General features: G+C 33.7%; 1 protein-coding gene across 2 annotated transcripts in view; it reads right to left on the bottom strand.

Annotated features, from left to right (window-relative positions):
- Positions 1-22,648, bottom strand: part of VIRMA (vir like m6A methyltransferase associated) — a 91,144-nt gene that overhangs the window by 33,662 nt on the left and 34,834 nt on the right. For both annotated transcript variants that reach the window (XM_056823310.1, XM_056823312.1), the window contains exons 3-10: positions 15,908-15,994; positions 13,625-13,673; positions 11,129-11,297; positions 9,738-9,866; positions 8,842-9,171; positions 3,953-5,099; positions 1,030-1,521; positions 1-155 (exon numbers count right to left, since the gene is read on the bottom strand). In XM_056823310.1, coding sequence (XP_056679288.1) covers positions 1-155; positions 1,030-1,521; positions 3,953-5,099; positions 8,842-9,171; positions 9,738-9,866; positions 11,129-11,297; positions 13,625-13,673; positions 15,908-15,994 — 2,558 coding nt within the window. The remainder of the gene's footprint in view (positions 156-1,029; positions 1,522-3,952; positions 5,100-8,841; positions 9,172-9,737; positions 9,867-11,128; positions 11,298-13,624; positions 13,674-15,907; positions 15,995-22,648) is intronic.

Raw genomic sequence — 22,648 nt, 5'->3', positions numbered from 1 at the left:
CTTGCAATTTCGTGTTATTTTCATCTGCTTTACAAAGCTTCAAGAGAGGCGCTGCATGTTGCTCTAGCATCTGGACATCACTAGAAGACTGAACCACCAACAAAACAAGTATGCACGCATAATTATAAGCTACCGATTTCTTTGACTTGGAGTCCCTGAAACAAGATAAGATTTTTAAGCTCTTGGAACAAATACATCTATTTCTTCGTTTTAACATGAGAGGTTTTCTAGGTTCTCAGGTACAAATTGCAGAATGAAAATACTGCCTTTCAAACCACCTCTTTTCCTCTTAGTTTTAAAAAGAGTACAGCTGTTACAAATGCCAAACATTATAATTTTCAAATGCCACAATGTAATTTCTGAAGACAGATTATATTGTATTCAAATCCAGTTCAAAGAAACAAATGTATACTATAATGCAGCAGTTCTCAAAACATTTTTGTTCAGAGCAGAGTAATATTCTTTGCTGCAAAACAACAAAGGCCGTGGAGACTTGTCCATGTGTATGCCAGTTTTAAGTTCCATGCAATTCAGAGCACACATTTTGTGAATCACTAGAATGATGGAAATGACAACACAAGTCTTCACAACTACAGAAGTAAACCTTACTATTACAGATACATATTTGCTTCCCTCCCCAACTACTTCACACAGAGTAGCCACCAACACTACTATTCTTCTGGGAAAGGGAAGCAAACTTTGATTTCTCACAACCCTATATCAGTACCTTGAACACCAACATGGCAGTTTTTTATCTCATCTGTGAGGTCTTATTACCTTATCAGAAAGCTATATATAACTACAAGACACATGGCATCATGGTGGCAACCCATTTCATTAGGTCAGTCACATCACATTTTTGGTAATTTTCTGTAATTCTACCCAACTATAATGTCAGTTTGAGGCAAAAAAATCCCCCAAAAAGTGTTATTTCTTGTTTTTGAATCATCTTCCTTGGAAAAATATGTTGGGATTGATCTAGTTTTTCATCATAACAGGAAACAAAACCAAAAAACAGTAAATAATTACCCTAAAGCTTCTTTGGAGTAGTACTCCATTAGAGTAATAAGACTTTGGAGATTCTTTTCAAGACTGAAGACATGACCAACAGCTGCTCTTCCCACAGGGTTAAAAGTAATCTGGTAAAGATTATGAAGGGTTCCCAAAAGATCTGAATGGTCAGTTTCCTCATTGTTTGTGCAATGCTGAAAATGACAAAATAGTTCTGTAATAAACTGCAAAGTCTGGGTTGAATACTGTAGCCACAAGGCAAATGTATCATCAATAACACCATCAGACTGGAGACCATCCTCTTCTTCTTGATCAAGAAGATGGCAAAGAGCTCTAATTAGCAGGTTGGTTGCTTCATGTTCAGAGAGGAAAAAAAGAAGACCCTTTTGTGATTGTGTGAGAAACTTCAAAACATCTCTCATAGCCTGCAACACAGCAGGGTGAGCACTTATTGCTGGAATTGACAGCAGCAAGGTGACCAATTCTAGGAAGTGGTGGCTGTGGAGGTATCTGTAAGAAAGATAAAATGTATATAAGTCGCAGATAGTATCTGTATCCCTATCTTCTCTTGCCTCTACCTCTTAGAATTTCTAGCATCCTTCAAAATTCAGTGTAAACCCCATCTCTTTCCCAATTCTCCAACAGCCACTGCTCTCCACATTACCTTGCATTTAGTTTGTATGTACTTAAAGGCATACACACTGCCTCCCAAAAAAGAATGTAAGTTCCTAAAGGGCAGGAATTATTTCTTATCTGTATCCCAACACTGAGCACAAGACCCCACTGAAGAGACATCTAATAAATATTTGCATATTAAACAATTCCTTTCAGTGAACACCTTTAACAGATGGTACAGTACAAGCTAAATCCTCTCAATCCATTATGGTTTCAAAAATATTCCTCCCCTACCTCAAAGTTTCAAATATTTATCACAAAGTAAATATATTAGTCCTTCATTGGTACTTTATAAAAGCTGGAACTGGTTATTATCCCTTTCTCTTTTAGAGAAAGAAAAATAATCCCATGAGAATTTACACTGGTACTCAAAAGGGTGCTTGAATGCTTAATGATAAAACATCCATGACATTTTTTCAAGGACACTTCATTTTGCTAAAGGAAGAAAAGCCCTTATACCACTTTATAGATAAGGAAACAGGTTCTAAAAGACTGAACAATTTTGGCCCCTGATTCCACTAATGCTAATAAATGTATTCATCAAGATTCAAACCCAGGTTGTTTTAAAAATATAGGACTATAATCTGTTTCAATGGGAGGCTGAGGCTGGTGGATCATTTGCATTTAGACATTCTGAGCTGCCACAGTTCTAAAAAGCCAATCAGTTTTCTACACTACGTTGGCCCCCTTTCAGTGATCCCTTGAAAGAGGAGGACCATCAAACTACCTGAGGGGGGGCAAAATGGACCAGGTATGGAAAAAAAAACAGAAAAGTTAAGTTTCTACACTCATCAGCATTGGTTCAGGCCCATTAAGAGTCTCCTGCACTTCCAGTACAGGTGAGATAAGGAAACAGTCTCCAAAATAAAATAAAAATAAAAACAACTGGAGTGGAATTTCAGAAAATAACAGATAAGCAGGCTGATATTAATACTACTATGCTGAATTAAACATATTCTTTAAAGAAAACTTTACATACTAGAAACTGACAGTTCCATATACAATTTTTTCCTTCCTTATATGTGGAAACTTTCATTTTTGCTGATATTTGTCAAGTTTAAAATAACATGTAAAGTTGAATAAATTATATATATATTAGTTATTTTAAGACTCATAAACTATAATTTCCAAAGAAGCAATGGGAAGTCTCATCTAAAATTTTTATCTCCCCACCACTTAACACAAAATGAGTTTGGCCTCAATGAAGAAAAAAGAGACAAGAAATCCCTTAATTCTTTGAAGAGTTTAGGGGGCAGAAGAGAAGGTGCCCAAGTAGTGACACTGCATGTGCTATCAAATTTTTTCAATCTATTGACTGGTTTTGCTGATTGTCCTTTTTTTTTTTAATTCTTTTGATATATAAGCTGAAACTCTGACAGAAGAGGATTAGTTGATGTAAAAACAAAAGATACTAGTAGAAATATATTTTTCAAAACCATTTTTAACTCTCCAAAATAATGCTTTTAAATTTGGCTTAGGATGCCTATCTGTCCATCCATTTGGGATTCTGAATATATCATCACTATCTTTTAGCTAACCATTCCAGCTTTGAATTAACCCAGATTAGATAAATATCTCTCACCTACATTTTCATCCAAGGAAGCTACTGATAAGAATGTTAATAGGTCAGAGGACTGCAAATGCCATGGGAGACTTATCCAAGGTACCAATCATGCATGAATGGGGTAGTCATTAAACCAATTATAAATCTATCTACCATACTATTACTCAAAATATATTACATTCTTGTCTCAAATAGACTTAACATTATTTAAACTTGTACTGGTAATTCTGTAATATAGATATCAGTGATAATGTTGTATAATGTTCACTTATGAATCAACTTGCACCCATATCAGTTGTACTAAGGTTCTTAACAGGATATTAAAGAGTTAAGTCACAACATTATAAGTCTTTGTGCTAGAGCACAAATTCCCAAAGTTTCTTGGTCTGCAGTATTCTCGATAATTATTTTCAGTGACCTTACACCAAAAGAAATGCTTAATTATTCAATCTATTAAGTACTTTGGTTAAAAATTTAAATATCCCACAGTATGTGGGCTATGAGCTCAGCCTTTGGGAAACAAAGTAGTAGTGTATTCTAAAGGCTACAAACTCTTCAAAATCGGATACTTTTCCCAAAAAGGTAATTATTTTCTCTAAACTTTCCTTAATATCTTTTATTTTTTTAAAAAAGAGCAATAATTATTTGCATTCATATTTACTGCTGTTCCTAATGTTTAGTTTAAAAATAAAGGAATCTTACCTGAATAAGACAGGATATGGATCATCTCTCTCTGGAGGCCCAGTAATCCTAGCTATTGTTGGGAATGATTTCACAGGAGGCTGAATCATGGTATGAGGTGCAGTCTCCATTAAGTGGAAGATTTCATCTAAGAGGTTAATAAGCTTCTCTATCTCCCCTTCAGTTATAAGAGAGGATTCCAAAAGATGAACTATATCCAAAGAGGCTTCCACTTCATTTTCATAATCGGGGTTTGTTCTCTCAAGTCCAGGGTCTGTGTCCTGCTCAGACTCACTGTGGTTAGGAATAGAAGACCTCTCAGCCAATTGATCGCCAAGTCTTTTAATTTCAGATAGAATCTCATAGAAGTGACATTTCTGTAGAATAGCAGAACCAGCAGTGACTACTCTCACAGTCTGATCCAAAAGTATGAGTTCCAAAAGTTTCTGATAACCACTTTTTTCATGTAAGTCCTGCCTACCTCTTAAAAAATCTTCCATGCCTTCTGTCATACTAATAATACTGTCCAATGCTTTAAAAGCATTTAGCTTAAGAGAAGAGGATACATGATCAGCAAATAGCAATTCAAATAATCCACTGATAACTCCTGCTTGTAAAAGTCCCATCACTCCTTGAGGCCCACATTCAGCTAGAGAGGACACTAATTTAGTACCAGCTTTTAGCTGTCTGACATTTAAGGCGATAGGTTGACGGAGAGCCACTTGTAAATTCAAAGCTTGCATTGTCCAATCTACCAGCTGGCCGATATAGTCTTGCTGTGTGTTTTTGAACTGCAAGTAACTTAATCCTTTTACTATCAAACTTGGAACTTCTTCCAAAGCTGTGACCCACTTTGCACCTCTATCTTCCTGATATAGTTCTAAAAGTTCCAGTAACTTTACTGACGCTTCTACTGCTCCTGAATTTTCTTTATCAGGACCTTGTTCTTTCATTCTATTGACTTCAATTTCAAAAGTCGTCTTGTATGGACAGCTAAAATATGCAAGTGATACAAGTTCTCTATCATACGGATCATATGTCATTGGAGGCACTGAAGCTAAATCCTCAGCAGTATATTCAACATCAAAGTTTGGATATTTAAATGTTTCACGTTCTAAATCAGCAATTCCATCTTCATCACTAGAAATTTGCTCGTAGCCATCATCTCCTGAAAATAAGTTAAAATAATATGTAAACATGACAAAATCCCTCCACAAAATAATACTCTTGATATTTCTCTCATGGCAGTATGGAAGTTCTTCAAAACTGCTCTCAAGAACAGCACAACTCTGGCAGGGTCTACCAAGCTGAAAATACTCTGAAAAATATATGGTCTCTGTAATGATAATTGTACTGTCACCTAAAGTATGACTCAGCTAATTATGAACTGGCTCATCACCAGATTATTAGATAACCATATAATGAATTATTGGAGCCACAGCAATTGACAAAGACCAGAGAATTACCTAAATCAATGAAATAATAGAATAAAAGTATCCCAAAGTTCTTGCTTAAAGTTTATATCGTTTAGTTCACTGAATAGTAAAACCATCATACTGAATTACTGTTTGGAAACAAAATGGATATCGTGAAAATTCTTTTTCCCAGACTTCTTGTAACTAATAAAAAGTTACTATTTGAGAGGAGGGAGAAAGAAAAGAGCCAAGGCACAGTGACAAGAACAAAAAGTCAGAATTTTTAGACTAGTCATTTTCAAGAAAAGAATCCTAAATGTGTTAATACTGAAAACAATGGACTTTGCAGAGAAAATATTAGTTGAAGCTTCACTTTGCCAAAAAATCTCCTGTTTATAAATATTATCTTAAAGAATTAAAAATTAATAAGTTTAGAATTTGTAGAAAATTAAATCTTTTTCAAAATTGAACTTTATTATTTTTAAACTCTGACAGTCAGTCCTCAGTTTTACAAAGGATTAAACAAAATTAGCTGTAATCCCTTTTAACCTCAAATCCCATGATACATACAGTAAGTAATTTAAAGTAGTCAGGATAAAGCTTCAAATATGAAAACTGTATTATACTATTAAAGAAAGAAAACTCCTTGACAACTAAGATGACCCTGATTGATAAAATTAAGAAATTATAAAAGGATGCTCAAAAGCAAAATAAGGATCAGTTTTTATAATAGGAAATATTTTCTTTTATTCTTAGCTATATTAATAGGAAGTCTCTTTGGTTTTCTTCTTCCACTAAATCAAGTGTAGGGTTAAAATGAAATAAATTAAATTCACATAAATTATTCCCTGTATCTCAGGAGAAACAAGACATTAATAAAATGTTTCTTTTTCAATCTTATTTTTGTTTCAAAACAAAATTATCCTTTGTTTTTGCAAGTTTTAATCATTCAACTTTTAAGAGAAAAATGACAATTTAGAATTTTTAAGTGAAAAAAATTATCAAATTTCAGAAAGATTAAGCTCAAACTTTTAACCAATAAATAACATACCTTCAAAATATATCTGAGGCACTCAAAATCTAATTAAACATTGTAAGGAATACCATGTCACCTTTATATTCAATTAAAACTAATTTATATCTAATGAAAAACAATTTTTCCTCAATAAAATTTAGAATTTACAATTTCTAGCTCAGTGGGAAGTCCTAACATCCAACACTCCATTTCCAACTCTAAGTGTTTTCAATGGGTGACATCCAAGACTGGATTAGCTCTCCATCCTTGTCTTCTCTAGCTTCCATCAAACTAAAGATACACTTTCTGTAAGAGGATTTTCCTAGGCCTTTCGTAGTGACTTCCCTCTAAAACTACCCCAAATTTACCTGTATATATCTCGTTTTTGCATAGTTGTTTGCATGTCGTCTCCCTCTTTAGACTGTGAGCTCCTTGAGAGCAGGGACTAGTTTTTTGCCTCTCTTTGTATCTCCAACATTTAGCACAGTTCCTGGCACATAGTAGGCATTTAATAAATGCTAGTTGATGGATTAACTGAATACAAACATAATTATACAGTCATCTTAAAACACTGGAGTATTCCAAACACTTATAAATTGATTAACAAAACTCCTTAGCTAGAAAGAACATGATGTTCACCTAAAACTTTGAAAATTAATAAGAAAATGTCAGGTAATCAAAATTAATCAAGAACTCTTTTTAAAGAGACAATTATTTCTAAAAAAAATCTTATAAGATTTATTGACCTTTAATCTATGTAGTTCAGATGACTCATCCTCATCTTCTGCCTCATATCCCATGTGGATTGCTCTATATCCACTTTTAATGTTCCCTTTGACACTTACATGAGTAATATATAGCAGTCAGCTTCTGCTGAGACACTGCCCTCTACAGGTTTCACTTCCTCTCTAATGTTCTATTTACAAATGTCATTTAAAAGTATAAAGGCCAGAATGGTGCTTATTTTAAAACTATGGAGTTTTTTTGAAGGGTTGATTTTTAGAATATTTCTTTTGCACACCTTTAGCATTTTCTAAGGCTCAAAGCTATTTGGCCAGACCAGGAGCTAGCAAGGTTGACATGATATTTCTACTTAAGAGATTAGCCAGCTATCCAGTAGTAAAAAGCAAACAGTTTTTTAATTCCTTTAACATAGTTTCTGATTGTGCTTATACCCTAACAATTTCAATTTTATCTATTATACTGAAGAATGTAAAAGAAACCATGAAGTAAATAGAATCAAAATGTAACACTAGCCTGCCCCAAAGACCTAGGTTCCTCATCTGACACATACTGCCTGTGTAACCCTGAGTAAGTCATGTGACTTCATAGTCCCTTAGGCAGTTCTTAAAGACTCTAAACTGAAGAGAAGGCATGGATTTACCCTGGTTGAAGAAGTTCAGAGTTCTCTAAGTAAATGAAATCAAAAGTTTGGAAAACAAGCAAGAGTTAACAGCACCTAAAGTTGAAATTTTTTAGATGATGCTTTCCCCTTTTTTGATTCATAAGTAGCAGCGCAGCAGAGAAGATGGAAAGTTGGCAGCAGTCATGAAGATCAGGGGTTAGAGTCCTGCCTCGGACATGTCTTAACTAGGTGATCGATGGTGAATAAAATTTAATTTCTTAGTGCCTCAGGGAACTGTGAGTAACTCTAAGATGCGAAACAGTTGGGAGATTCACAAAGTCAAAGGACTTTATAGGAGATTCCTACTCAAAATGAAATCCTGGCCCAGGACTCTTACATTATATGTGCATGTACATTTATAAGTGTGCATATATATACACATCTACAGACAGGAACATGCCTGTGCAAACATACACACATGCATACAAAAATTTGAGATCAAAATGTACAATCAATCCAAAAAAACTAAAACCAAAACCTAAGATTCCTGAAATCCTTGAAATTTCCTTTAACCACAAGAATAACTGTAATGAAACTTGCAAGCTTGCTATCAAAAGATTCTGATTCATAGCTGCCTCTAGGCCAAGTTCCTGGCCAACTTAACCGCTTAGCTACCATACCAAGGATCCTATACCTTGTTCCAACTTCATCCACCCCCTCATCCTCCCATTACTTTTCTAGTTCAGAAACCATAGTTAAAACAAATTCATCATTGATCTTGGTAATAACATAGCAAACAACTTCATTAAGACTCTAACTCACCATCTTTATAACATTCCAAACCAAATAGGTTAATTTCCTTTACTAGAATGAAAACTCCTCAAAGGCAGAGACTGTCTTCCCTTTTGTGTTTGTATTCCCACCACTTGACATAATGTATGGCAAGAAAAAGTGGTTAATAAATCCTCTTTCATTCCTTCATTCAAAATGGAATCTAAAATACTGTATGAAAGACCATATGTCATACTTATCATTAAATTAAAAACTGATGATTTTTGTTCCTTAATTTCTATATGTAAATTTGGAGGTCTTACTTTTTTTTTTTAGGAATTTTGCTAGTTTGCTAAATACCTACCTTCACCTTCTTCTTCTTCATCTTCCCCTTCCCCTTCTTCTTCTTCTTCTTCCTCCTCTTCTCCTTCTTCTTCTCCTTCTTCCTCCTCTTCTTCTTCATCTTCTTCTTCCTCTGGGATACTCTCTACTGTATGACCATCTTCCTCATCTTCATCCTCCTCTTCTTCAACGTCTGCATCTTCTTCTTCATCTTCCCCTTCTTCATGCTGATCCTCTTCTACTTCACCTTCATCTGAATATTGGCCTTCCTGATGAACAGAAGTCCGATCAGGTGAAATGGGCTCAAAGTAATCTTCTCGTTGAGGAGCATCATCTTCTTTTTCACCAACCACTGAAAATTAAATTTTTTAAAAGATAACAATCTTAAGATTTTAGATATCATGAAAGAAAATAATTATTTGTTTCAGCAAATACTTCCTAACACCTAACTCATTAATAACTAGAGAACAGTCAATGGATATCAGAAATCATTAAAATACATTTTCCCAATAAATATTACAAAAATATGTTATGCTGTTAGTTTTTTTAAACCATTATTTTCTGTTAGAATCAATATTAGGTATCAGTTCAAAGGTAGAAAAGTGGTAATGGCTAAGCAATTGGGATTAAGTTACTTGTCTAGGGTCACACAAAAAGGAAGTATCTGGGGCCAGATTTGAACCCAGGATCTCCCACCTCCAGAGCTGGTTCTCTATCCCTTGAGCCATCCAGAATTCCCTACTTGTAAAACACTGAAAATAATATTCTTATTATGCTCTAAAGATACCTTACTGTAGTTTTTTTCCACTAAAATATTTTATCTTCAACTACCCAGTAATACTTTCCCCCCTTATACTGTATATTTGTTGTTCCTAATCAGAAAACTGAAAAATGAAGTAATCTTGATTTTACTTGTACCTGGTACTGGTAAAGGTTCTTCATCATCATCATCATCATCAGGTGGAGGGGGACCTGGAGGAGTCCTAGGTCCTCGGGGCTGTGGTCTTGGAGGGCTTCCATTAAATTGCTCTTCTTTCTCACTATCAGCTATATTTTTGTTAGGGGAAAAAAAAAGGTTCTCTCATGTAAAGTAGTAAAATGATAATAATGAAGTAATATATTTATACAGCACTTTTGGGATTACAAATCACATTGTACACATTCTCTCATTTGAATGTAATAAATAGCCAAAAAAAAGTCTGGATATTTGAACTTGTAAGCTACTAAAATGACCAAGATGATAAAAATTTCTTTCATGGCTCACAATATTTTTCTTAATTAATCTACAATTATAGAAACCAGGACTTTAGAAAAGCACATATGGACACTGATAAAAACATAGTGCTAATCTTGTCTGAGGAATTAAGTGATCCCTCAAGTACACTCACTATAAAATTCAACATCACATAAGGATCAAAACAGAAATATACATTTGACTTATGAGATGTGTTCCTGAAAAATTTACTATCAAGTAAATTTTGGTAAAGCAAATCATATTTCCACACTGACTTCCATTATAATTATATTATGTGCCCTTAAAATCCTATTGTATAAACCTTATAGTAAGTATAGTACCAGGAAAAGAGAGTTTACTTTCTCTGGTCATCAGCTCCATAATCTATAAAGATAAGAAGCTAATAATCAGAAGTTCCCAATTTTCCTGCCTTTCACTTAATGACAATGTTAGATCATAAGAAAGTAGGAAATTGTTACATCAATAATATGTTTAAGCAATATTTTAAACTGTTTAAAATAGATTTTATGTATTAACTTGAAAAATTCAATTAAAGTAAGTAATTAAAGCTATCATATATTTGATGAACTTTTAACTTGTCTATTAGTAATCTGGAGGACCAGTAGATCAGATAAGATAGCTAGTGTGGGGTTTTATGGAGAGACAGTGTAGTGAAAGGCTAGCCTGAAAACTTTGAAGATGGCCCTTGGGGGTCCCTAGAAAAATGGGTGGAGAATCTAGATTTTAAGTTTAGGGACTCCTTGTTCCTGGTCCTCCTCCCTTCCTCCTTTACTTGATTATAAATAAACCTCAGTTAATGTTCAATGTATTAAATTTACTTTTTAAAATAAGTTATAGCAGATTTTTTTAAAGCATGCTCTTTTAAAGAAAATTAAGACAAATAAAAAGGTCTATCTGACAACATGGCTGTGCAGAAAAGAAAGCTCAGCTGAGAACAATGGACAGCTGAAGTATGATGCCAAGTCCAAATGTATGAAAAATATTTTATTCCAAAAAACAGAACAAAATTATTCATGTAGATTTAACTGTTTCCAGGAAATTCTGAAATACTTACCATGTTTTGGAGTTCTTTTTACACTTGGCTGTTGTTGAGGAGGTGGTGGAGGTGGAGGTGGTGGTGGAGGAGAATCTCTATCATGGCTTATCACTCTATCAACTGAGCCATAGATTGCTAGTGTCAGACAATTATACCAGCCTCTTAGTACCAAGCCATCAGTATTTACCTGATTTTTTAAGGAGCAAAGGGGGAAAAGGTTGAATTAAAATTTCAATATGCCTAGAGCTAAATTGAAATTACAAACACTTCTAGATTTTAACTAAAATCGTTATTCAAAATATATTGAGAATTCAAAGATCAAAATTAAACAAAACTGGAATGGTTAGGGCCTTTTCTCCAGGTAGTAAATATCAAAACTAGTGGAGTACCTATGTGTCCAATATCCTTAAATTCCCCAGAATTCCACATATGATTTCATCTCCAATCTCTAAAGAACTCATCTTTGCAGACCCCAAGAAAACTCCAGAGCATAGAGATGAAGTGAGAAAATTATAAAGATCTATAGGAGACTATAACAAATATAGATTAAAATGAGGGTCATGAAAGCATAAACTGTCCCCATCTCCTTACAGAATTTATTAAAAAGAATCAGCAGATTGTGAAAATTTAACACTAGCCTGCATCCCTTTTCTTTCCCTTGGTACCCAAAGATCAGTCTTGAATTTTAAAAGGAAAGTTTTAAAATAACCCATTCTTTGAACCCCACCCTTTGATTGAAATAAGAACAAAAGCTGACAATTATACGTCAAGGATGCACTTTCAGAGAAGGCAGAGACCTCCTGGCTCCCTAGCACCCCAAAGATGTTTGCCTCATGTCCTACATGACTCCTGGCATCTATAAAACCCAGCCTCTGATATGGACTGAGGTTAAAGTCTGCCAAATAAAAAGGACTCCAAAATGTAACGTACTGAAAGCATAAGATTAGGTTGGAGAAGGAAGGAGATCTCTGTGGCTAGGATTTTCATAAAGAAAATTGTTGGGAACCACTCCAGAGACTGGTGGAGGTTTGGTAAAGGTCATCCACATAAGGTAAAAGGTCTTTTCTTTCTCTGACCTGTTCTATTAATTTAATAATTAACAATTATTATAGATGAAGAGTTCCCCACACTCAAAATGCACCCCAAAACATAGGCTATTACCTAAGCTACCTAAATACAGAAAAATCCTTAGCTATCCTTATAGTATCTTCCTCCAATAATATAACGCAACCACAAAGTATTAAAAAGTTGCTATGGCTAAAAAATGAATAAATCACCCAGAGACCTGTTTTTTAGTACATGAGGCAGGCTGGTCTTTAAGTTTCACCAAATCTTTAAATGGAAACTTTCATCTCAATAGAACAATGCCTTTATGTCACTCTATTACTCATTGTTTTGAGAAATAATCTGATTTTGCACTTAAGATAAAATTTTATATTTTTTCAAAGGACTTCTGGACTTTTCATCTATTTTATATTCATAACAATCGCCTAATGTAGACAGGGAAAATATTGTCTCCTTTTAAAAAATAGAATCTATATGACTGACTCTACCAATACTCCATTAAAAAATAGTGGCAGAACCATATCCAGACCCTACAATGCTACAGAACCAATGAAATGCCAACTGTCACTGAGGCCCATTTTAGAGACAAAATTCCTAAGGAATGAAATAATTTCCTCAAATGACAAAACAGGATTTATCATGTCTACCACTAAGAAGTAAATATAAAGACCAGAGCAGTTTTGAAAGGGTAGGAATACTGAATGAATAACCCAAGACCTCTTGGAAGGAAGAAATACTTAACAGTGCCTATTACATTAACGATTTGAGTGGGAGATCAAAGAGGTATAAAAGATCAATATCTAAAATTCAAAACTATACTAAAGATTAAGTACTATGGGTAAAAACACACTAATAGGTCTTTTTAAGATTATAGAGCTCTTCTATTGCTCCTCTTCCTATCCTACCCTGAAAGGGTTTAGAAGACTAATCATACTGAACATTTCTTTCAATTTCCTTTTCATAACATAATATTTGGATGAGATGCTGCCAGAAGCTGCTTTCCATTTTGAAAAAAATGGGAATGTTAAATCATTCTGATATGCTAGAAGAAAATATAAAAATATTCACTTTTCACAAAACAACATTAAGGAAGTCACACAAAAGTATAATGCAAAACAATATGTCTCACAGTGACTTACTTGCCTGCACTCTTTTTTGCCTACCTAAACCGAAGCAAGGAAGGGAAATACATTGGGCTATTTACTAGAGAAAGTAGAACAGGCCAGAACAGAACTATGTTATAATGTTCCTACAATACTCACTTTTGGGTCTAAAAGTAGTCAGACAAGGTATGTGATCCCTTGCTGAGAAGTATGTAATCTGGCCAAAAAGGCATTCCATAATTACTCATTTCTACATTCAATTTTAATATTCAAGAGGAAAACTTAAAACCAATCAAAAATTCAAAAGGTAGATGGAATTTAAAAATGAAAAGACCTTTCACTTTACCTTTGAATTAGGTCTAAAGATGATAGAGGTGTTTTCATCATAGTCCAAGCTACCAAAAGAATAAAAATGAAAACATAAGTTCATATGCAATACTTAATAGGATATTCAAGTCATTACCATAACAATTAGTAATGACAGTAATTAGTATTATACAATATAGTACATAATACATTTAAAATATTTTTGTTTCTTATCAAAAACTCTTCAAGATGCTAAGTACTAAATGTTAAATATACAATTTACATTTTCTCAAATTGACACTAGGATCAAAATAAGAAAACAGGTTTCAAGAACAAGGATTTTAGAACATAAAAACTAGTTATTTTTATCCTGCATTCATATTCTACTTAGTGTCTTAAGAGTTTAAAACTTTTTAACTTTTCCAACAATGCAAATTCATCTCTGCTAATTTTAAACCTAAGCAGACTATAATAGTATAAAAAAGACAAACCAATGAAAAAAATGCACGAAATTGAAAAGATACTTTATTTCCAGTATACTTAAATGCTAAACTCTCACACTAGAGAAATTACTTTATGCACTCTCTCATTCTAACAGGTTCTTTTTTTAAAAAAAACATGCTCTTCTCTATCTGAGGTCTGGAATCCTTTGGGAGTCTAGTGAAACATAAAGATCTGTAAGCAAGAACACTATGATAGATTAATCACATGAGATCTATTATTAATCACAATGGAGTCTAATAACTATAATCATTTCAAAGTAGTGATGACCATGAGTGATATTTCTATATTTCTGAAACAATTGTAACTTTAAAACATCTATGATTTCTATTGCTAACAAAATCATGGGTCAAACTATTACTATGATTTGTTGCCTGTATTTTTAATTGAAGGAAATAATATCTTTTAATAAGAGGTAAGTGAAAATAAAGATATAATATTTTTCTCTATAAGTTCACAGATAGCACTACCATCACCATCACACCCCCTTGAAATCTATCTATGGATATCCTGACAATCCATAAAATTCAGGTTTAGAAACTTTGTTCTATTACAAAAATCACTAATATTTTAAAAATACTTTTTCCAACTGATTCAAACTCTATTAGATCATTTTTATTACCTATTTTATTCCCTACTATCAGAATGCAGCACAGTTTAAGGAACTCAATTTTTAAAAGTCTAGTTTATAGCCCAGTAGATAAAGCTGCAGGCCTAGAATTTAAAGGAATTGGATTCAAATATGGCCTCAGATACTTCCTAGCTTTGTGACCCTAGGCCAGTCATTTAATCCCAACTGCCTTGCCCTTATCACTTCTGCATTGGAACCAATACACGATATTGATTTTATGACAGAATGTAAGAGGGGTTTAAAAAAATTTATACTAATGCAGAAAGTAAGGGTTATTTTTTTTAATCTAGCTTATAAAAAGTTACCCATAAGGGAAATGAAAACAATTCTTCTCATAAGGATATAACTAAGAGAGAAAGGAGAAGATGGAGAGCGTAATACTTTGTTATCAAATAACTGACAAATTTTTAGTAATACCAAGTCATAAAATATTCATCTGATCACATAAAGATTAGCTTCTGGATAAAAAAACATCATTCATGGTCAAATGATAAGTGATATTTATAGATGAATGACTTTTGACATAAGAACACAAAATATAACAAATTTTTTATATGTATTTTAAAATTGTATTTTAAAAAACTAGTCTAAGGGGGCAGCTGGGTAGTTCAGTAGATTGAGAGTCAGGTCTAGAGACGGGGGAGGTCCTAGGTTCAAATCTGGCCTCAGACACTTCCCAGCTGTGTGACCCTGGGCAAGTCACTTAACCCCCATTGCCTAACCCTTACCACTCTTCTGCCTTGGAGCACACAGTATTGACTCCAAGACGGAAGGTAAGGGTTTAAAAAAAAAAAAACTAGTCTAAGAAAGTTAAATTAAATTATCTCCTTTCAGGAAACTAAGATTTCTTCAGTTACAGGTAATTAATGTCACAATAATTTAGATCAAAGAAACACACCTACATTGTTTTGTTTAGGGTCTTGGGAGGGAGGGGGGTAACACTTATTTTGTATATCACGAACAACTCTAAGACAGAAGGTCAATGATAAGCAAATGGAGTTGCCCAAGGTCACACAGCTAGGAAGAATCTAAAGTCATATTTGAACCCAGGACCTCCAATTTCCAGGCCTGGTGCTCTATCCACTCAGTCACCTACCTGCCTCTACACTGTTCTTTTAATGAATGAAAATGGACCAATAGTCCTGTGCTAGAAACCATTTATCACTAACAAATAACTTGACAAATACATACCTTCCCAACCTATCAAAAACAGGAGCACTGGGTTTGCTTACATTGTTGAAGAAAAAATCTAACTGAAATGTATGTGGAGATGTTTCCCTAGAAACAAAATAAAGAGATGAAATTAAAACAAAGATGAAATTTTTCAAAACACAACTACATACACAGTATCATGACATTTTTTAAAAAATATCAATCTGAAATAATGGAATAAAGGTAACCTGATGCAGTAGAACAGTTCTGAACTTAGACAAAATCCCTAATGGAACACAATAGTTGTGAAATTCATATAGGTCACAACATCTCTGAAATTCAATTTCCTCATTTGCTAAATGAGGATAAAACCCAATCCACCTATAAAAAGAATGAACTTTGAAAAATCTAAGAATACTACGCAAAGTTAAGTTTTTGCTATTAAAGTAATGGAATAATGTTTCTTCCAAAGAATTAAAGAAAAGCACTTAACTACTGTATTGAATTATTTAATATACAAGTACCTTGAGTTATCTGATTGCCCACTGTAATAATTACTAGGATAATTTTTAATCACAAATAAGGTGATATATGTAATATGCAGACTCTTATGGAACAGCAAATTAGTTGTAACTATCAGACTAATAAAAATATAAAAAGATAAAAGCAGTTGAAAGTAAAAATCAAATATTAAACAATGTTCCAAACAAAAAACAAAAAGAATTGAAAATCAAAACAATCTGTTTCACTTCACAACCTGAAAACTGGCAAAGATGACAAAAGATAGGTAGAGTCAACATAGGAAGAGTTGGAAAATGGGCAGAATAGTGCATTACCAGGGTGGGGCTGTGAATAAGTACAACCATTTTAGAAAGTAATTTGGAATTATGTAACTAAAATGTTCATCCCCCACAGACCCAGAGATACCATTACTAAGCTCATACCCTTATAAGCTTATACTAAGTTTATACCTTTACTGAAAAAGAAAGTATCCATATTCATCAAAATATTTATAGCAGTACTTTTTTGTAATAGCAAAGATTTGAAAACAAAAAAAATTTGGAAACAAAAAATCCCTACTGATTGGAATGGTTAACAAATTATGGTATGTGAATGTAATCAGTTATCACTGTGCTGTAAGAAATGACAAACTTGATGAAAACAGAGAAAGGAAAGATCTATATAAACTGATCAATGAAATAAATAACAACAAGAAAACAAGATACCCAAGGACTACAGTAATATAAATGCAAAGAACTACCAAAAAAATCAAAATCAAAAGTGAATATTGCAAAAATATGCATATAAAGAACAAGTATGGTAACAAATATGGAAAAATAATTCCACCTCACCCTCTGACAGAGATGGGAGATCCAAAAGGATTATATAGAACATATATTTTCATAACTTTTTTGACTTATTAGTCAGATATACTGGATTTTTTCCCATTTTTTTGTTTTTAAAAAATACTATTTATTTTATATGGGAAAGCACTCTGGTGGGGGAGGGGAGTCACAAAATATTCCAAAGGCAAATAAAAAAAATTAGATTAGTCATTGCTTTCAATTATTCAAGCTACTGCTCATTCTATTAACCTCGACTGACAGTTAACTGTATCCTAGGTTTTATCTTGAAATTACAATTTAATCTGAACTTTCCCAACATCGCACAAAAGATAATTATTTAGGAATCACAAAGTCTGGGCCCTAATTTCTCAATAAAAGCATTCGCTGAAATTGTATCAGGGTTAATTCTCAAGCCCTATAAATTTTCTTTGTAGATATGTGTAATTGTAAGAAAGAAATTTAATGAAGTAGTTTCTCATTTGTATTAGCTTAAGAATCTCTTTAGTTTGCTATCATATTAACTGTGTGATGTGTAGTAAGAATACAGGTATACAGATTAAGAATGTAGTCCTAGAGCAATGCCTGATTTATAATTTCAAATGTATATTGTTATAGTAACTTTAAGTGTGTATGTTATCATATTTATAAGTTACCGAGAGACTACTACTACTACTAAGTTACTGTGTGAATCCATTTTATAATGTACTTTATATCAAAGTAATTCATATAAGAAGTTATAAGGGCCAAAAAGTCATATAAAGATCACAGAGACAAGGAGGTCCAGAAACGGTCTTGGAAACTTTTGGAGACCTCTTTTGGGGATTAGGGATTTCTCTGGGGAAAAAAAGGGGGGGGGGGGGGTTGGGGACAGACATGAAACTATAAAAGTCTGTGTATTTTGCAATTCAAAGTCTCAGGTTTTGGACTAGGGGAGAAACCTGTAAGCCACTATCCCTATAATTTCACTGCTCACAATAAAGCCAGAATTTTGGCCAAGAGAGTTTCCCAGTGTCATTTCTAATCTGCATTAGAAACATAATACTATCAACATAATAGTATAATAGTACTGTACTTAAATATCATCCTTAAATAAACTTGCTCAAGCCTAAATAAAGAACTCACTTAAAAAAAAATCACGTGTATTCTTGTTAGACAATCTATCAACTTCATGAAGCTTTAGTTATTCTCTCTCTCTCTCTCTCTCTCTCTCTCTCTCTCTCTCTCTCTCTCTCTCTCTCTCTCTCTCTCTCTCTCTCTCTCTCTCTCTCTCTCCCCCAACCCCCCCCCCAGTAGCCTTTGGAAGTCACCTTTGTTGAAAATCATACCTCTACCTACAATGACCAGGGCAAGGGGCTTAGGAAAGCTCAGACCACACTGCAAAATACAGCACCTCTTTTTCTGATCAGAAAAGTCCTTAATGTCATATTTTACAAAACTTATTAGGCAGAAGTTGTCATGATAATTAGCTATAGCCTACCTATGCCCACCATGAATCTTTCCACTGACCTTTGATTCACCTGCAATTGTTTTTTCGAAAATTATGTTCTGTAATTCATAGCTATACAGTAACATTAAGTGAATACTATATCTTAAAAAAAAATACATTTGTGTGCCAGGGACTAATATGAGATGAAAACACTGCATTATCCAAAAACAAACCAGCTTGCTCAAACAATCAAAGAAGCCAAGAAGTCATAGAGCTACTTTGAAATCAATTCAGTTTTAGACCTCAATGAGCTCTCAAAGATATATATAAATTTATATATGTATTTATGTACCATTCATGTGCATGTCTGAGCAGTCAATCTTCACCCATTTTTTTTTCATGTGTGGCTCATTAAGGCTATCTCTTTGAGAAGCCATGGACCTCACTATGGGAGTTCTGTAATATTCTGGGGACTTAATGTAATCAAAATTTGAGACCCTGGAGAACCTCTCTGTTTATACAGCATAGCTCTGATATGGACTCCTTTACAACAGCGACTAATATTTTTAGGGAACATACATGTCACAATTCAGGACTTTACATAATAGTGATGATTATTAATGAATTTTAAAATCTATGGTTTAGATCAACATCTCACATCCTACACCAAGATAAACTCAGAATGGGTGAATGACTTGAATATAAAGAAACTATAAGTAAATTAGGTGAACACAGAATAGTATACTTGTCAGATCTTTGGGAAAGGAAAGATTTTAAGACCAAGCAAGAGTTGGAAAAAATTACAAAATGTAAAATTAAATAATTTTGATTACATTAAATTAAAAAGGATTTGTATAAACATAACCAATTCAACCAAAATTAGAAGGGAAGCAACAAATTAGGAAAAAATCTTCATAACAAAGAAGCTGAAAAAAGTCTAATTACTCAAATTTATAAAGAGCTAAATCAATTGTACAAAAAAAAAATCCATTCCCCAATTGATAAATGGGCAAGGGACATGAATAGGCAATTTTCAGATAAAGAAATAAAAACCATCAATAAACACATGAAAAACTGTTCTAAATCTCTTATAATCAGAGAAATGCAAATCAAAACAACTTTGAGATACCATCTCACACCTAGCAGACTAACATGACAGCAAAGGAAAGTAATAAATGTTGGAGGGGATATAACAAAATTGGGGCATTAATGCACTGCTAGTGGAGTTGTGAATTGATCCAGCCATTCAGGAAGGCAATTTGGAACTATGCCCAAAGGGCTTTAAAAGACTGCCTGCCTTTTGATTGAGCCATAGCACTGCTGGGTTTGTACTCTAAAGAGATCATAAAGAAAAAGACATACCAAAATATTCATAACTGGACTCTTTGTGGTAACAAAAAATTGGAAAATGAGGGGATGCCCTTCAACTGGGGAATGGCTGAACAATTGTGGTATATGTTGGTGATGGAATATTATTGTGCTGAAAGGAATAATGAACTGGAGGAATTCCATGTGAATTGGAATAACCTCCAGGAATTGATGCAGAGTGAAAGGAGCATAACCAGGAGAACATTGTACATAGAGACAGATACACTGTAGTACAATCAAATGTAATCGACTTCTCTATGGACTTGATATGAAATATCAAGTATCAATGCAATGATCAAGGACAATTCTGAGGGACTTATGAGAAAAAATGCCATTTACAATCAGAGAAGAACTGTGGGAATAGAAACAGAAGAAAAACAACTGCTTGATCACAAGGGTTGATGGGGATATGATTGGGGATATAGACTCTAAATGATCACCCTAGTGCAAATATTAATGGTATGGAAATGGAACTTGATCAATGACACATGTAAAACCCAGAGGAATTGCACGTTAACTATGGGAGGGGGCTTGCAGGAGGGCAGGGAAAGAATATGAATCTTGTAACAATGGAAAAATATTCTAAATTAATTCATTAAATTAAATTTTCAAAAAAAATCTATGGTTGCAACTTGTAAAAAAAAATTAAAAGCATAGCTTTACTTTCCATTTCTGAAATACACTGATTGTGTGACTCTGGTTGAGTTACTTAACTTCTCAATTTCCACAGGTAATCCTAAAAGATTTTAAGTTCCAAATCAGGGGATCAGTATTGGTTGTGAGGGTTTCCTCAAATCAATGATATTATAGGTCATATACTCCCCTTTCCTAATCTCCAAATTTATACAAGATTAACCTATATAAATGCTGATTTGGAAAGCTAACATACTTTACCTTTGTATAGTGCATTTTATCCTTTAAAATATTTAAATTATATTGTTATATACCACTATGATAAAAATCACATTTAAAGCTGTTTAAAAAAAACTAACAAATCAGGGGCAGCTGGGTGGCTTGGTGGATTGAGAGCCATGCCCAGAGACAGGAGGTCCTAGGCTTAGATCTGACTTCAGATATTTCCTAGCTGTGTGATCCTGAGCAAGTCACTTAACCCCCATTGCCTAGCCCTTACCCCTCTTCTGTCTTAGAACCAATACCCAGTTATTGGTTCTATGATAGAAGGTTATGGGTTTAAAAAAATTTTTTTTAACTAACAAATCTTTATGTATGCATGTATATATATTTTTAATTTTAACTTAAATTTTAAAAATAAATACAACTGCTCACCAATACCAGTGACATCCCACAAGACAAGAATTGTATTCAAATGTGACAATCACAAAACTCAGGGCAAGAATCCACTCAGAAAGTATGATGAGTTAAAGTAAGATGACTTGACATGCATATTATGAGAGGATGCCAGAGGCCTTATATGGCTGTTTGGAGTCCTAGAAGAGGTTGACTCCTGGACTTTTGGAAGACTGGGCTCTGACTTGGATTGAGGACCTAGTCTATCCAACCAGAGAGACCAGAAGGAGTGATTTAATAAGAGAAGAGACTGAGGAGAGGAAGGAGGAAGGGCTTTTCAGCTCTTGGCTCTGTTGGGCTATAGACTCTTCCTTGAGCAGCTACTTTTTTATTCATATTCATAGTCTCTTTCTCTCATTTAGTTACTACTAAATAATTATAAATTGCTATACAATCTCCAAAGAATTTTAATCATAACATCAGGTGAGTACAGAACAGAGATAGAAGTTTTTGATAGATCAGAAGACACTTAGTATAAGAAATACACAAACTTCTTTGGAAAGCTGAGTACTATATTTACATAACTCTCCCTTTTGTCCCCCTGTATTTTCACACTAAAAAGCTTTCACATTTCAAATCCAAATAAAAATGAGCTAGGTTCCTGGAAAGACTTATATGAAGTTATACAAAGTGAACTGAGCAGGACCAGAAGAATATTTACAGAGCAACAGCAATACTGTAACGATGATCAAATGTGAATGACAACTATTATCAGCAATGCAAGGATGCAGGACAATGCCATGGGGTTCATGATGAAAAACGCTATCCAATGCCATCTAAGGAACGAATGGAATCTGAATACAGATTGAAACATTCCATTTTTCACTTTATTGTCTTAATAAGCTTTTTTTCTTGTTAAGTGATAGGTCTTCTTTCATAGCATGAAGAACATGGAAATATGTATTACATGATGGCACATGTATAACCTATATCATATTAACTGCCATCTTGAGGAAGGGAAAAGAATGAAAAATGGGAGAGATCAAAATGTCAGAAAACAATTATTAAAAATTGTATCTACTTGTAGTTGGGAAAAATATAATAAAAGGAATTTTCAAAAATAAGAATATCATAATATAACAAGGGCAAATGTACCCTATCCCAATGATCCATTTCAAAAGTCTTACAAATTCTGTTGTTCTAGTTTGTTAAGATTCTTCTGTATATCAAAGATTTATGACTCCATTTGTCTAGATGGCATTTATGAAAACTTACCAAAATAATTCACCATCAAGAAGCCAACTTTCTGGCATTAAGCCTCTCTAAGGCTGGTCTTCCAGTCTCAAAGACTCTATCCCTTTAAAGTCTAGCATTTTATATTTCAGTGACAGA

The sequence above is a fragment of the Monodelphis domestica genome, chromosome 3 (assembly GCF_027887165.1).
Source record: "Monodelphis domestica isolate mMonDom1 chromosome 3, mMonDom1.pri, whole genome shotgun sequence".
Lineage (NCBI taxonomy): Eukaryota > Metazoa > Chordata > Mammalia > Didelphimorphia > Didelphidae > Monodelphis > Monodelphis domestica.
Note: the sequence above shows the minus strand (reverse complement) of the source record. Positions and strands in the feature narration are given on the sequence as shown.